This window comes from Myotis yumanensis, unplaced genomic scaffold (assembly GCF_028538775.1).
Source record: "Myotis yumanensis isolate MYYU_CA2020_CCGP unplaced genomic scaffold, mMyoYum1.0.hap1 SCAF_17, whole genome shotgun sequence".
Lineage (NCBI taxonomy): Eukaryota > Metazoa > Chordata > Mammalia > Chiroptera > Vespertilionidae > Myotis > Myotis yumanensis.
Genome location: NW_027223768.1, coordinates 40,254,722 through 40,270,798, shown reverse-complemented (window position 1 = coordinate 40,270,798; position 16,077 = coordinate 40,254,722). Strand labels below are relative to the sequence as shown.

Here is a 16,077-nt window from a genome sequence, read left to right as displayed (position 1 = left end):
CCCACAAGCTTTTTAATAGATAAGGTTCTAAAATTTATATAGGAATGCAAAGGAACTAGAATAGCTAACACATTTTCGAAAAAGAAGAATAAAATGGGAGGAATCAGTCTCTCTAATTTCAAAACTTAGAAATAGCTGCAGGAATCAAGCCTGGGAGTTTGGTGGTGTGATTGGCACTATGATCAGTAGAACCAAATAGAAGACCTAGAAATAGACCCAAACAAGGACAGCCCGCTGATTTGTGACAAAGGAATAAAAGACATTCAGCGGAGGAAGGGTAGTCTTTCTGACAGAAGATTTAAAAATAAAACCCTAACCTAGACCCCGCACATTAGGGAAAAGACAGAGAAGACATCTTTAGGATGTGAGGCTTGGTGAACAGATTTTAAACCTGACAGTGAAACTGGGTTTATAAAATTGAAAATTGAGTAATTAGACTTTATCAAAATTCTGTGAAGAGAATCAAAACACAAGCTCACACTGGCAGAAATTATTTGCAAGGCACATACCTGATAAAGGACATTTATCTACACAATATATAAAGAACTCAAACAGCCCATTAGAAAATAGAGATTTTTAGAAAAATCCAAAAGGAAGAAATAGACACGCCACTGAAGAAGATTTATGGATGGCAAGTAGGTATATAAAAAAATGTTCAGTATTCCTAGCCACTGCTAAAACTTCAGTAGAGCTATGCGACAGTCATACTTTCCCCACTGAGAAATGTCAGGGTTGGAGTCTGTAATGATGATGTGTTTACTGGATGCCAGTGTCAGATGGAGCAGTCAGTGAGCTGTGCACAGGCTGCAGAGATACAAGGTAGCACAGTCCACAGAAGGGATCCAAAGCACACGCCACTTAATACTAGCTGCCTCTTAGTGGGGTGGCTTTCCCTACAAACCTCCATTTAAATGACAGAGTAGAGCCACTGACTTCGCTCTGTGTTTGCCCCACAGCATGCTGAGTGCTCCTCTTTAGTGGTCTGTGCAGATCTGCCTCCACTAGTGGGTGGTATGGTGACCAAGAGTTGTTGACTTACTTGTGCCCCAAGTCTGTTGTACTACTTACTTTAATTATACAATTTAAATAATTATTATATAAACCAAGGAAAACAAAAATGATGCTTTTATGAAAACTTTAACTTGAATGCCTTGAAAAGATGTGACAAAGGGTCATTACTAAAAATGCTATTGAATTAGACTTGAATAGGAGAGCTGTATGGTATTAGGGATTGATTATTCTAAAAGAAAAGAATGGAAAAGATTCTGCACTCAGAAAGCTTCACATGTCTTAAGTTCCTGTCTTATTTTTAAAGCAGTTTTTCAGTATGTGGGTCATGGGGTCAATTAAGTAGGTTGAAAACAGCAATTAAAGAAAATAAATGTTATCAGTGCATTACATCCAAGAAGTAGCATTGTTTCCTGAGACTTTGCTTGAGTTCTTTGTATTTATTCTATACATATTATGTACAGTGTAAAATGTGAGGATGGAAAAGCCTGAAAAACAAAGCTAAATAAATTGAAACTGGAAAGATTAGGGTATGTATTAATGATATAATTGTCATCCAAGGAAGAAGAGGAAACTCAACTGAAAGCAAAGGTTTTGGTCTGACATAAAAAATTGATGAATGAATGTATATTTATGAACTTTGCATTAAAATTAAATAGTTATGATGTACATAGTGTTTTTATGGTATTTATTTTAAGTTGACCTAAGGCATTATTTAGGCCTCAATTTACTTTTTATAAAATTATAGTAATAAAAGCATAATATGCTAATTAGACTGGAAGTCCTGTCCTTCCGGATGACCTTCCACATGAAGCCAGGGCTGTGAGGGAAGCCCTGGTCCCAGGTGCCTACCAACGGCCTGAGGGAAGCCAGATCCCGGGTGCCAGAGCGAAGCTGGTGCCGACAGCTGGGGGAAGGAAGGCCTACTCTTGCACAAATTTTGTGCATCAGGCCTCTATTAAGGTTATAAGAGTACTTATTGCCCTCTTTCCCAATGAAAACAACTATCACATCACATATGGACTCCTAAACTAGATATAAAGTGAAAGCAATTGAGTTGGATTAATTCAGGCTAAAATGTGAATGACTGACAATCCCACAAACCTCCCGGAAATCTGGAATTTTTTTTTAAGGTTGTCTTTTTTGGGTTACATTTTACTGTATTTCAGACAGGACCAAATGTAGTGGACATTTGAGACTATGAGTAAAGCTCTCTGTTCCCTTGCTTTAGGTCTGACCGTGCCATGGTTGGGGGAGTGCAGGGGAGAGATGGTAGCCATCCTCCCTCAATCCATCTAGAGAGACCTGGACAGTCTTGTGGAATTGAAAGCTGCCCTCTAGAATGTGCAGGTACCTAGATCAAGAATGGCAGAAAGGGAGTTTTATTCCCCTTCCCATTAAAACGGTGAGTCTTCTTGTCACCCTGGATAGCTGCATCTCAGGGCTGCCTCCTTCTCTTGCCCTCTCCCTCTTCCTGGAGTGAAGATGGGAAGTTTTGCAGTAGAGGGGATGGGGTCCCTCTCTGAATACTGACCTTCAGTGAGCAGTAGGCCCCCTGCTGTGCAGAGACAGTCTCTCCTCCTCCCTTGTGGGACCCTAGGCTCATTACCCTACTGAGGTCCTGCCCTGCATGGTACCTTTCAGCAAACACTCCTTAGTTGGCAGTGATTGTATGGCTGTAGCTCCAAGACATAAGACGAGTAGTTTAGGAGTGTTACTACATATGGCCCAGAGAGGTAGGAGGTGAGTTGCAGAGTTATTTCGTAAGTACAGACAATAAATTTAAAATTTTATGAAGGTAGAAGAGGAGGGAAGGAAACATTTATGACATTTGCTATATTCTAGTCACATTCATCATTGCGACTCATCTTTAACTGCCAAGCAGAACTTACATAGTCCAATACATTCTGCCTTAAAACTCATTTTAATTTTATATTCTGTTTCATACTATAGTCTTGCTTGTTTACAACAGTGTTATGAATTGTGATTGAATAAAATTGATGATCTTGAAAGCTGTCCCATATCTGCCTCATGCCTTGATGTCTCCCTGGCACAGCTGCCCTGACAGGCGTGAGCACACTTATCCTGACAGCCACTTCATGAGAGAAACGGCGTCATTTCACAGATGGGAAAATTAAGGTTCAAAGAGGGAAGGCACTTAGGTCTCGCAGGTACTAAAGGGCAGTGTTCGATTTCTCCCCATACCCTCTCCTCATATGCACTTTGTGATTCTATAAAACAGAAACACTAGCAATATAAATAGAGTGCTGATCTGAAAGTTGAGAGAGATTCTTGGTTTTGTTTCTAGCTATTACTGATTTGCAAGGAAATCTTTTTAAGATTTTTTAATAAAAATCTTGTCTTTCATTTTCTCATATTCATGTTGAGTTCAATTTCAACCTTAGCATTGGTAAAAGTGACATATTTTTAAAAAGCAGACACTTGGCGTGCTCCAAGACTGGTTCTAAATCAAAGCAGTTAGTAGCGGGATAATGCCCCCTGGGAACTCTACTCACCCAGTGCGTGTGCCTGTGTATCTGCGCACACTTGACTTTTAAACACAAATCCTTGTCACCAATTGTTGGTCTCCTGACCACACTGAAACATGCTATTTTAGCCTGGCCTTACTCGAGCCTTCCCCCACGTCTGCCACGTCCCTGAATATACAGCTTGTGCCAGGAGCTCAGATTTCATGTCAGGAAATCTGGTTAAATCCCGACTCCACGTTGCTAGTGTGATGTTGGGTAGAGTGCTCCAGCCCTCTGTGGCTCGGGGTCCTTGCTTTTAAAGGGGAAATAATGTCTGCTTCATGCGATTTTTTTTATAAATCTTCTGAACCATCTAGAACAGGAGTGGGTAAACTTTTTGACTCGAGGGCCACAATGGGTTCTTAAACTGGACCGGAGGGCCGGAACAAAAGCATGGATGGAGTGTTTGTGTGAACTAATATAAATTCAAAGTAAACATCATTACATAAAAGGGTACGGTCTTTTTTTTTCTTAGTTTTATTCATTTCAAACGGGCCGGATCCGGCCCGAGGGCCGTAGTTTGCCCATGGCTGATCTAGAATGATTCTAACACAATGTTGTCATTATAATACCTAAAAAGTTTGGGTTGATGTTTTACCTTGTAAATTCATTTTAAATTTTATAGATGTATTATTTAGTAGGATTTTATACACACACACACACACACACACACATATATATACACTGAGTGGCCAGATTATTATGACCACCTGACGTTTGTAGGCAAATTAGCCATACACTGCATCGTATGGGATATGGAAGCCAAAAGCCTGTTCAAACACTTTTGCTGTCTGCAGTTACCAAGATAAAACGTCTCCAATTCTCACAGGAACACAAGGATTGGACAGTCAAGCATTGGAAAAAATTCATGTGGTCCGATGAATCACGTTTCCAGTTACATCATGCGGATGGCAGAGTGAGAATTTGGCGGAAACAGCATGAAAGCATGCACCCCACATGCATGAGTACAACCCTTCAAGCTGGTGGGGGCAGTGTTATGGTTTGGGGCATGTTTTCCTGGCATGATTTGGACCCTTTCATTCGTGTGGAACAATGTCTGAATAGCACAACATACCCAAGTATCATTGCTGATCAAGTTCATCCTATCATGTTGATGGCGTATCCCAATGGAGATGGCTTCTTCCAACAAGACAATGCGCCATGCCACGGTGCTTGTATTGTGCAGGAGTGGTTTCAAGAACATGAGGGAGACTTTACCTTGCTTAGGTGGCCCCCACAATCACCAGATCTCAATCCAATTGAGCATTTGTGCGACGAAGTTAAAAGAGCCATCAGGCAGCTGGTTCCACAACCATCAAATCTCACAGAACTGGACAGTGCTATTCATCAGGCATGGTGTCAGATTCCTCGCATCACCTTTCAACATCTCGTGGAGTCAATGTCAAGAAGAATCGCTGCAGTATTGAAGGCAAAAGGTGGCCCAACGAAGTAATGATGGGGTGGTCATAATAATCTGGCCACTCGTGTGTGTGTGTGTGTGTATACATATATACATATATACATATATATCCCACATTCAAAGGCTGTTAAATCACATTGTTTACCCATATCTTCAGAAAAAAAATCACTTCTACTGTTGTGGTAAACAACCCGCTTCCCTTATTTATAATGGTCTGGCCCTCTAGCAACTTCAGCATGAAATTATAGCTAATTTGCCTACAAACGTCAGGTGGTCACAATAATCTGACCACTCAGTGTATATATATCCTATATAATAAGAGAGGGATATGCTAATTAGCCCAGATATCCTAGTCACGATCGGATATGCTAATTAGTCATGACCAGTATGCAAATTGACCATCGCACCAACACAAATAATAGAAGGGTATGCTAATTAGCCCTGATATGCTAATTAGTCACAAGTATGCAAAATGACCATCACTCCAACACACAAGATGGCCACCCCCATGTGGTCTAAGATAGCTGCCACAAGATGGCCTGCAGGGGAGGACCGTTGTAGGGGACCAGGCCTGCAGGGGAGAGCAGTTGGGGGGGACCATGCCTGCAGGGGAGAGCAGTTGGGGGGGACCATGCCTGCAGGGGAGGGCAGTTAGGGGCGACCGGGCCTGCAGGGGAGGGCAGTTGGGGGCAATCGGGCTGGCAGGGGAGTGGTTAGGAGGTGATCAGGCTGGCAGGCAGAAGCAGTTAAGGGCAATCAGGTAGGCAGGCAGGCGAGTGGTTGGGAGCCAGCAGTCCTGGATTGTGAGAGGGATGTCTGACTGCCCGTTTAGGCCCACAGGAATTGGGCCTAAACAGGCAGTTGGACATTCCTAGAGGGGTCCCAGATTAGAGAGGGTGCAGGCTTGGCTGAGGGACATACTCCGCGTGCGCCCCCCCCCCCCCCCGCAGTGCACAAATTTCATGCACCAGGCCTCTAGTGTATATATATCATTGATTTCAGAGAGGAAGGGAGAGGGAGAGAGGATAGAAACTTCAATAATGAGAGAGAACCATTGGTCAACTGCCTCCTGCACACCCCACACTGGGGAGTGAGTCGGCAACCAGGCCTGTGCCCTAACTGGGAATCAAACTGGTTGTTTGGTTCATGGGTTGACGCTCAACCACTGAGCCATGCCAGCCGGGCTGTCTTCCACTTTTGATTGAGGTTGATGGGGAAGGTTACACATCATGTGGTGATCCACTAATCTAGCCCTTCAGGTCATAGTAGAAAAAGAATTGTGCATCAGGACTTCCAACTCTTGAGGTGGTTTTACCGTCCTGCTCTGCTTCTGGGTTTTTACTGTTGCCTTTTGTGAGCAGTACTTTCCCCTGAGGACACATGTTAATAATCTGGAACCTTCCCTATCAGTGGGCTAGCACCATCTTGATGGTCCTGTGTTCTGCTTCTACCTTGCTAATTGTTTCCTTGGGATTATTTGGATTGTGTAGAAAGGTTTTTGCAAATCCTCTTACTACTGAAGTCATTGTTGCCAGCAGGAATAAGATTAAAGGTGCTTAAGTCTGTGGAGTTGTTTCTAATTTGTACGTGTCATTTCAGTGGCATTTTAACAGAACTCTGTCTCCTGTCCCTCCCTTCTCCCCTGGCACTATCTCAAGTTAGGTCCGAGAAGCCAGGCCATTGGAAGAAATCTCATTTTATCCTCCTAATTATTATGCTGGCACTCAGGAGATAATTTTTCCCTTCACGCACTGCCAATTAATATGCAAATGAACTGATAAATATTTATGCAATGATTTAAATTATGCAGGGAGGGCTCTCAGTGTATTCTGTAAATGAATTGTTCATGGACTTCAAAGTGCTGGCTGCTGTGCTAACGAGGAGAGATTTGCATAAGGCCCTAATCACCCGCATACTGATTAAGCTTCATTATGGAAACTGCCAGCTGCAATCTTTGTTTCTATTTTATTACAAAAAGGGGAACTTTTCATGCTTCAGTTGCCTTGACAATGTCAGTCCTAGCTGATAGGAGAGACTAAAACTCCTCTGAGCAACTGAAGTTTCCTTATTCAGTTGAAGATGGCTATGGTGTAACTGAAGTTGTAGTCTGCTTCTCCCCCAGTCCACTTTCCACCTCCCACTCTAGTTCCCTTAGTTTTGTCAGAAATAGTAGTACCTTCTGACCCCACCCAATCCGTTACCTGTTTCTTTGCTGTGGACTGTGAACCTAGAAGATTTCACAGCAATGCTGGACTGCAGTGACTTTGTTCTAGGTGGGTACCAGCACAGCTCTTTCTTATAGCTTTACTATGGAAATAGTGGGAGTGGGGATGGCTATGCAGAAATGCTTAATCACTTATACAACCGGCTGGGGGAGAGGAGAGACTGGTGGAACAGGGAAGGGGGGGAAGCATTTGCAAAACACCAGTACTTGAATTTGCTGTAGGTCCCTTCAGTAAATATTGTGGATTTAGAGTTCAACTTGAATGGAGGACATTTTTGCTTTTTAAAAAAATTATCTATTGAGAGCATGTCATGTAGTTCTAAAAACACTCTGGATCAGAAACAAGGTCTGAAGTGTACCTAAATAATATGTATGTTAATAAAAATGTTTTGCATACTTAGTTGAAATGTCTTGTAAAAAACAAAAGTATTTAGTGCAAACCAGGTGGAGCCACAGTGCAGAGTTGCTCCCAAGAGGACAGATTGGGTGACTGCCCTGGTTACTGCAGTTGGGCTGTGGGTCAATTTCCAGATTTTAGAAACTGAACTTTCCAAATTTTGACAATATTAGCCTTTTTATTTTAAAAAATTTAGCTTCTCTTCTTCACAAAACAGTCTTAAATATTGGAAAGCCTATTTTTAGAATTTTTTTTTTTTTTAAGATTTTTATAGTTATCCCTATAGAGCTACAAGCCTTTGGAGAGGGGCTTTCTGGCTTGAATATATAAATTATGTCTTTGGTGACTATGATTTAAAAGAGATGGAGTCTCTTTGGTTTTTAGACATACTGTGGATGCTCGTGGTGGCCATACTTTGTGTTGAGCTTTGTCTGCTTGTGTGCAAAATTGTGGAAACCTCTTTGGGTTATTCTGGTCACCTGGAGAGTCAGATGACGGGAACTCCAGGACTCATTTATCTTACAAATCTTTGCAAATGATTTCTTTTTCCTGTTTGCTATTTTTCCCATTTGAAAAAGCCAGGCTGTCCCCATCACCTTCACAGTTGCCAGGGTTAGAATAAAATGATAGTTCTGAAAATGTTTGAACTCATAGGTAGACAGAAGGCTTGGCCTAAACCCAGGGTAGTAGTGATGTCTGCACAGACCGTAAAAGCCACTGTTAACCATGTGAATGGTTGAACCAGCAAACGGATGCCAAGAATTCATCAAGAGCAACTTGCAGAGTGTGTATTAGACTCATTATACAGTCAGCTCAGGGTGCCCAGGGGGGAGCACTCCAAATATCAAAAATGAGATTACTTATTTCAGCTTATATTTACTAAGTTGGGAACTCAAGAAAGGAAAGGAAAATATCTTTTTGAAATATTTTTAGCATTATATTTTAGAATAAGAAATTATATCTATTTTTAGTTAATAAATATTTAAACAGTCTTCCCATAGTTGTACCGTTAATCAGAATTTTTATTTATTATTTTGTGCATGAAGTAATTTGTTAAATGTCTTTGAAGTTCCTGACAATTCAGTAGAAAATCCTTAGAAAATTCACGCAGAGTACCTGTGACATAATCTTTAATTTATGGATGGGAAAATTAGGATATGACTTGTATAAGGTTGAGCTCATGACTTGTTAAGAGTTATGCCTTCTTTGTTGTTATGATAGGTAGAAAATTATCTTTTTAAAATGAATGTTAACTGGTTCATTATTTTCCCCACTTCCTTTTAAAATATGGTCTAAAGGAAGCATTCAGCAGTGTGTATGCTTAATGGCATATTCTATTACATTTGTTGTGATCTTTGTTGGCTTTCATAAGATTTTTGTTAAGTCACTCAGAAAGCTGGTGTTCACTGAGTTGTACACCTGTTTCTTTCAAACCTTAGCGTGCTTTCGGATGACATTTACATTTTTCTGGGCAGTGGGGGAAAGGAAGTTGTAGAACAACCCTTATTTATGACCAAAGACATAAGAATCTGAACCCTTTGAACTTTAGAAAAAAAACCAAAGACATGAAAGACCTGCATAAGCACATAAGACAGGCATGTGTTTAAAAAACTGTGTTAGAATGGCTGTTCCCCAACTTCTGGGTTGGAAGTGAAATGTATGAAGCTCTCTCATCCCTTGTGCATGTACATAAATAATACCACTGTGGCAATGTGGTTGGGACTCTAGTGATCTGTTTGATTTCCTATTTAAATATTTAAGCATATGACAAAATGGACTCTCTGGTAAAAAAAAAAAAATCAAATATAATATAGTTAAATTGTTTATTCTCTACTAACCAGTAGTTAAATGTCCTTAACCTGGTGGGGAAAAGGCAGAGCTTGCTTGATAGTAAACTTGTTGGATTTATAAATACCCTAAGTTTGAGTTTGTAGAAGTAGAATAAGGTCTGTATTTAATTTAATGTATATTTGGTTTTCACACTTCTGAAGAAGTCAAAGAAAAGCAGGTCTTATCCCATCTGTTGCATGTCTTCTGGGAAACCTAACATTGCTCGATGAAAACTTTTCACTGTGACATCTTCATTAAAAAGATAACCTAAATATCTGAGGCACAGAAGTGGGTTCATTTGGGGGTATCAAGGCAGCATAATTCGTAAGTGGGTGTGGTGTATGCGGTGGTGAGTCAATCTTGACATTATTAGATGTATCTATTTTGCCTGTGGTAACTCCTTGTACTGGTTTATGATTGAGGTGTGAACTCAAATATCACTTTGACAAATGCTTAGTTTCTTGGGGGAGGGAGTAAATTTGGAGATATTTTTTTAGATATGCCGTATACCATTCTTTTGAGTTACTGTCCAGTCTGTTGTCAAGATTATCAGTGGATTGTTTGGTCATAATTAACAAATATCTCTGCTTATGGGAAAAGAAACTTTATTGGCCACTAACATGTTTTACTTGGTGAGGTGCTTCCCCAGCTTTGTTTCTTTAACATTTTATGCTTCATATTACAAAGCATTTACACCTTTTACATATCAGATCTATTGTTACTTTTTAGGTTAGATTTCTGCTATCTTTCTTAGAAGAATCTTAAAGTTTATTAGAAAGACTCCTTATTTGTGGATCATTTCAAGGTTGATGGAATCTTGAATTTTTTCTGTTAAACTTTTATTGCAATTTCCAACATTTTAGCATTGACTCAGTCTCTTTGAACTACAGGGCTGTGACATTAGTCAATATTCTTAACCTTTCCCTCTGCCACAATTTTGTCCCCCTAACTGCATCCCCAATTTTTTAAACTTCATTCACCTCTGATTTATTGCAGACTCGAGAATGAACAACCCGCCAGAAAACGGTAAATCATCTGTGGAGAGTGGAGACAGCAGCACAGGTAAGAAACCCTCTGGGACTGAGCTTTTTCATTCAACTTAGTAGAGATAAAAGAGGAGGTTTTCCATTTAACCGGGACTCATATGGGTAAATGAAGACCGATTTGAGTGTTGAGCCATCACATGTAATTTAGTACCTGCAGAAACAGGGGTGTGTTTGCTTCAGATACCTGACTTCTCCTGCACTTGGCTTGTCTTTTTGCTGCCGTTTGTCTGCGAAGCTTCAGAGCAGCTCAGAGCATTGTCCTTTGGGCCCTGTAGTTCTGGGTATGAATTATGGATGTGCCACTTACTAGCTTTGTGATGTCAGGCAGTTTCCCTCATCGTTTTGAGACCCAACCAAAAAGAGGGATAATATATTTCAGAGGTCATTGTGAGCACTAAAGAGGAAGTGTTAAGCACAGTACAAGCCACACACTCAGTACAAAGTTGCTCTTGTTACTGGTGTTAACAACATAATAAATTTTACCCACCCACATTCAATAGAAACTATGTTAAAGTTATGATAGTGTCTGAACATAGTTAAAAACACACACCTGTTCTTAGTACATCCTTTTATTTGGTGATTTAAAAAAAATTACACTTGGTTAAACCTCTATCAGGGGAAAATCTATATATAAAAGTCAAGTGACAGGAATGACTGGTCGCTATGATGCGCACTGCAGCTGGCCAAACTCCTGCAGGCCCCCCCCCCCCCCCCCGCCCCGATTGGCCCCGATCGAGCGGGCGGCCGGACCCCACCCGTGCACAAATTCGTGCACTGGGCCTCTAGTGACTTTATAAATGAAAATACTGAGGCCCCAGAGAGGAAAGCTATCCATCCAGGGCAGATGGTCTCCACAGCCCACATTTAACTCTGCGTGGCTCAGAAGACATCTGACTGTGTCTATCTGCTGGTGATAGTACAGGGGATTGCCCCAGTTTTTGGTCAAGGCACAAATTACAGTCCTCAATCACATAGGGAATTACAGGCTGGGAAGCACAGAAAGTTCCAGTTTCTGAGTGAGCCAGGTTTTTCACTAGCAAGGACTTGCCTCTGTGACCTGCTGTTTAAAAGTGCCTCACTGCCCTAGCCGGTTTGGCTCAGTGGATAGAGCGTCGGCCTGTGGACTGAAGGGTTCTGGGTTTGATTCTGGTCAAGGGCACATGCCCAGGTTGCAGGCTTGATCCCCACTGGGGGCATGCAGGAGGCAGCCGGTCAATGATTCTTTCTCATAATTCTTTCTCATAATTGATCTATCTCTCTCTCCCTCTCACTTCCTCTCTGAAGTAAATAAAAATATTAAAAAATAATAAAATAAAAGTGCCTCGCTCTGGGAGACAGTAAGAATGAGAGTCACTCTTGGGAACTGTTTCCCACCCCCACTGACTACACAGCCTTTTCACTTGAAGCTGATGAGTTGAACCAATATGGCAGCGTCCTCCCTGCACAGCTTTCATTTTAAACTGTCCTGAACCTGAGGGTCCTTGTTAATCTTCCAGTCTCTGAAGTATACCTGCCCCTCCAGGTGACACTGAGCTCCCTGGGCTCAGTGGGCTCCCTGATGTGTTAACATATCTCTCCAGTGACTCCCTGAGGCCAGCTGTGCAGACTGCTGTGCACTCCTGAGAGCGGAAGGGCCGCATTCGACTGTCTGAACTGTTGGCAGTGGCCTCTTCTCTGTCGTTTATCCGTCCCAGGTGGGCCCCGTCTTTCATTATCTTGTAGCACTGGTATCTAGCAGTGCAGGTGGGTTGGCACCCAGCCTAGGTGTGGGGCTTGGTTACAGAGAAACAGGGCAGTGGGTCCCATTCAGATACTCGGGAAGAGAGCAGGGCACAGTGCCTGCAGAACATCTGCGCAGAGGAGGCATGTTCCAAGGGAAGAAAAACTCGCAGAATTACAAGAGCACTGGAGGCAGGCACTGCGCCCTGCACTGCGTCAGATCTGGGGGGACCCCAGCACGGTAACAGCCATGTCAGGACCTACTGTGCCCTGAACACCTTTAACACGCATAGGACTCCTGCTCCGGGGCACTGTGTGCATTATCTGATTGCAGTTTGAATTCTTTTGTTTTGTTAATCCTCATCCAAGGATTTTTTCCATTGTTTGTTTGAGAGAGTGGAAGGGAGGGAGAGAGACATAGAGAAACATCAGTGTAAGAGAGAGACATCGATTGGTTGTCTCCCACATGTTCCACACCAGGGCCAGGGATCGAGCCTGCAACTGAGGTACGTGCCCTTGACCAGAATCGAACCCGGGGCCCTTTAGTCCGCAGGCTGAGGCTCTATCCACTGAACCAGACCAGCTAGGACCAGTTTGAGTTAATGCCAGCCCTGCAAGCTAGGTATTATTATTGTTACAAGAAATCGGAAATTGAGGCACAAAGCCAGCCAGGAAATAAAGGCAGGATTGCATCTGCTTATGGTTTCTCTGCAATAAAATAAAACTGCAAATTCTAGTTGGAGCACCTACTGAAACTGGCTCATGAATCCCTCTCTCTGTTTTCACATGAAATGTGTGGCAGAGTCACTCCCCCATAAGAAATTTATCTTATGGAAAACATGTTTATGAAAATGTACTAGAAGATTCCTAAGAAGTATGCATGAGTTCAGTGTAGGGAGAAGTGGTTTCTAGCTGGGAGGTTTAGGGAAGGTTCTGGAGGTAGTGGAGGGTAAACCAACCCTTGGCAGCTGGATGTGATTTTAACTCAGTGGTGGGTAATGTATGTTCAGCATGAAGAAATAAGTCAGTGAAAGCTCAGGTGGGAGGAAGAAACCCACTCTGATGGTCTCCAGGTCCTCCAGGTTTCCCACGAGGTCCTGTGACATCCTCCCCGGTATCATTCACTCACCCTCAGAATGAGACCATCCCAGTCCTCCTCAGGGTGGCCATTAGACTACCATCGACTTACTAGTGTTATTTTTGAAAACTTACCATTGGCTTATTATTATTACTAGAGGCCCGATGCACAAAATTCATGCACTGGCAGGGGGGTGGGGTGGGGGGAGAATCCCTCAGCCCGGCCTGTGCCCTCTCACAGTCCAGGAGCCCTCTGGGGATGTCTGACTGTCTGCAGGCCTAAGCAGGCAGTAGGACATCCTTAGTGCTGCTGCGGAGGCAGGAGAGGCTCCCGCCACTACCGCTGCTCTCGCCAGCCGTGAGCCAGCTTCTGGCTTAGTGGTGCTCCCCCATTAGAAGTGCACTGGCCATCAGGGGGCAGCTTCTGTGTTGAGCGTCTGCCCCCTAGTGGTCAGTGTGCATCATAGTGACCAGTTGTTCTACCATTTGGTCAATTTGCATGTTAGCCTTTTATTACATAGGATTATTATTATTAATGAAGGTAAAAATGACATTACATTTTAAATATAAAATGTTACTTTTCTTGATACTTAATTGTTTTGAAATATTAAAACTTATCCTATCTAATAAAAGACAAATAGGGTAATTAACCATACCTCCGATACGCTTCCCATTGGCTAATCAGGGCGATATGCAAATTAACTGCCAACCAAGATGACGGCCGGCAGCGACGCAGCTGAAGCAAACAGGAGGCTTGCTTGCTCCAGTGATGGAGGAAGCCCCGCCTGCTGCGGCCCGGCTCTGAGCTCCAAAAGCAACAACTCCGAAAGCAACTATGTTTCAATTATAAAAGCTAAACAAACCCCAGACACCTGCTTTCAGCCAGCCGAGGTCTCAGAGCTGGAGCTGCAACAGTGTTTCAATTATAGAAGCCAAACAAACCCCAGATACCTGCTTTCAGCAGCGGAAGCCTCAAGCTGGAGCCAGGCCTCAGAGCTGGAGCCGGCTCTCAGCTCCAGTGACAGTCACAGAAGGTAAATAAATCCCAGAATAAAAAAAAAGAAAGAAAAAAAGGAGAGGTTGGGAGCTTCAGTCGTCCACCAGCCTGAAAATGGCCCTCAGCCCCTCACCCAGACTGGCCAGGCACCCCAGTGGGGACCCCCACCCTGAAGGGGGTGTGACCAGATACAAACAGCCATCAGCCCCTCATCCAGGCTGGCCAGGCACCCAGGCGGGACCCTGACCCTGATCCGGGACACCCTTCAGGGCAAACTAGCCGGTCCCCACCCATGCACCAGGCCTCTATCCTATATAGTAAAAGGGTAATATGCAAACTGACCCTAATAGCAGAAAAACTGGGAATGACTGGTCACTATGACACACACTGACCACCAGGGGGCAGACGCTCAATGCAGGAGCTGCCCTCTGGTGGTCAGGGTGCTCTCACATGGGGAGCTCTGCTCAGCCACAAGCCAGGTTGATGGCTGCCAGTACAGTGGTGGTGGTGGGAGCCTCTCCTGCCTCCTCAGCAGCGCTAAGGATGTCCGACTGCAGTTTAGGTCTGCTCCCTGCTGGCAAGTGAACATCCCCCGAGGGCTGCCGGACTGCCAGAGGGATGTCTGATTGCCATCTTAGGCCCAGTTCCCCGGGGAGCAGGCCTAAGCCAGCAAGTGGTCATCCCCCGAGGGGTCCCAGACTCCGAGAGGGCACAGGCCGTGCTGAGGGACGCCACCCCCCCCCCCCACCAGTGCACAAATTTTTGTGCACCGGGCCTCTAGTCCTATATAATAAAAGGCTAATATGCAAATCGACCAAACAGTGGAATGACTGGTCACTATGATACGCGCTGACTACCAGGGGGCAGATGCTCAATGCAGGAGCTGCCCCCTGGGTGTCAGTGCACTCCCACAGAGGGAGCACCACTCAGCCAGAAGCCAGGCTCACAGATGGCGAGCACAGAAGTGGTGGCGGGAGCCTCTCCCACCTCTGCAGCAGTGCTAAGGATGTCCAAATGCCATCAGTCAGACATCCCCCAAGGGCTCCCAGACTGCAAGAGGGCGCAGGCCAGACTGAGGGAACCCCCTGAGTGCATGAATTTCGTGCACCAGGCCTCTAGTTTTAAAATAACTGACTCACCTTTTGATTCATTAACTTTGTGGTGAATGAAATGTAAGCCTTTGTTCACCTGAATCATGATGGATAGAGTGAGGCTCTCCTATCCCATCCCTGGGCACTTTTCATTCAGATGATTTTCCCCCAGGATAACATTAGGATCTTTCTGGCAACTGAAATGATCAAAGAAATTTATTAAGTCAACCTAATATATATTTATGTCATACATTCCAAAATTATTATTGCCAGAAGTTCCTAGCAGCCAGTGATGTGCTGTCTGTGGAATTTATTAGTGCTGGTGTCAGACATCATTTTCTCCAGGTGAGAGAAGGATCATGAAAGCCCAGGGCGCCTGTGAGCACTCCTGCTTTTCTTCCTGGGAACCAAGGACCTGAGGTCTCCACCCAGCCCTCCTTGTAGGACATTTCCAGATAGAATCGCTACGTTTTCAGGAGATGCCTCAGAAATTCGCTGAGGAACTTCACTGAAGCTCTCATCACAGCAGTGGAGCAGTGGAGATTTCAGGCTCAGAAAGACTGTTTTCCCTCCGAACTTGTGTCTATCCAAGGACTATTTCTAATGTTCTCTTGCTTTTATTATGATCCTGATTTCTACGTTTATTGCATACTACTGTGTGGACTACATTCTGTGCTGGCCAAAGTGCTCTGATAAGCCTGAGGGGTGAAATACCAACACAGAGTTTTCTTGGAGTTCCT

General features: G+C 43.7%; 1 protein-coding gene across 5 annotated transcripts in view; it reads left to right on the top strand.

Annotated features, from left to right (window-relative positions):
* The window catches only part of POU2F1 (POU class 2 homeobox 1), a 124,561-nt gene that overhangs the window by 56,143 nt on the left and 52,341 nt on the right, over positions 1–16,077 (top strand). For 2 of the 5 annotated variants that reach the window (XM_070397304.1, XM_070397305.1), the window contains exon 2: positions 10,404–10,469. In XM_070397304.1, the coding sequence (XP_070253405.1) occupies positions 10,412–10,469 (58 nt within the window). In that variant the 5' untranslated portion in view covers positions 10,404–10,411. Of the gene's footprint in view, positions 1–7,158; positions 7,230–9,963; positions 10,040–10,403; positions 10,470–16,077 lie in introns of those variants that run through there. The other 3 variants (XM_070397307.1, XM_070397303.1, XM_070397306.1) reach the window with 3 other exon arrangements.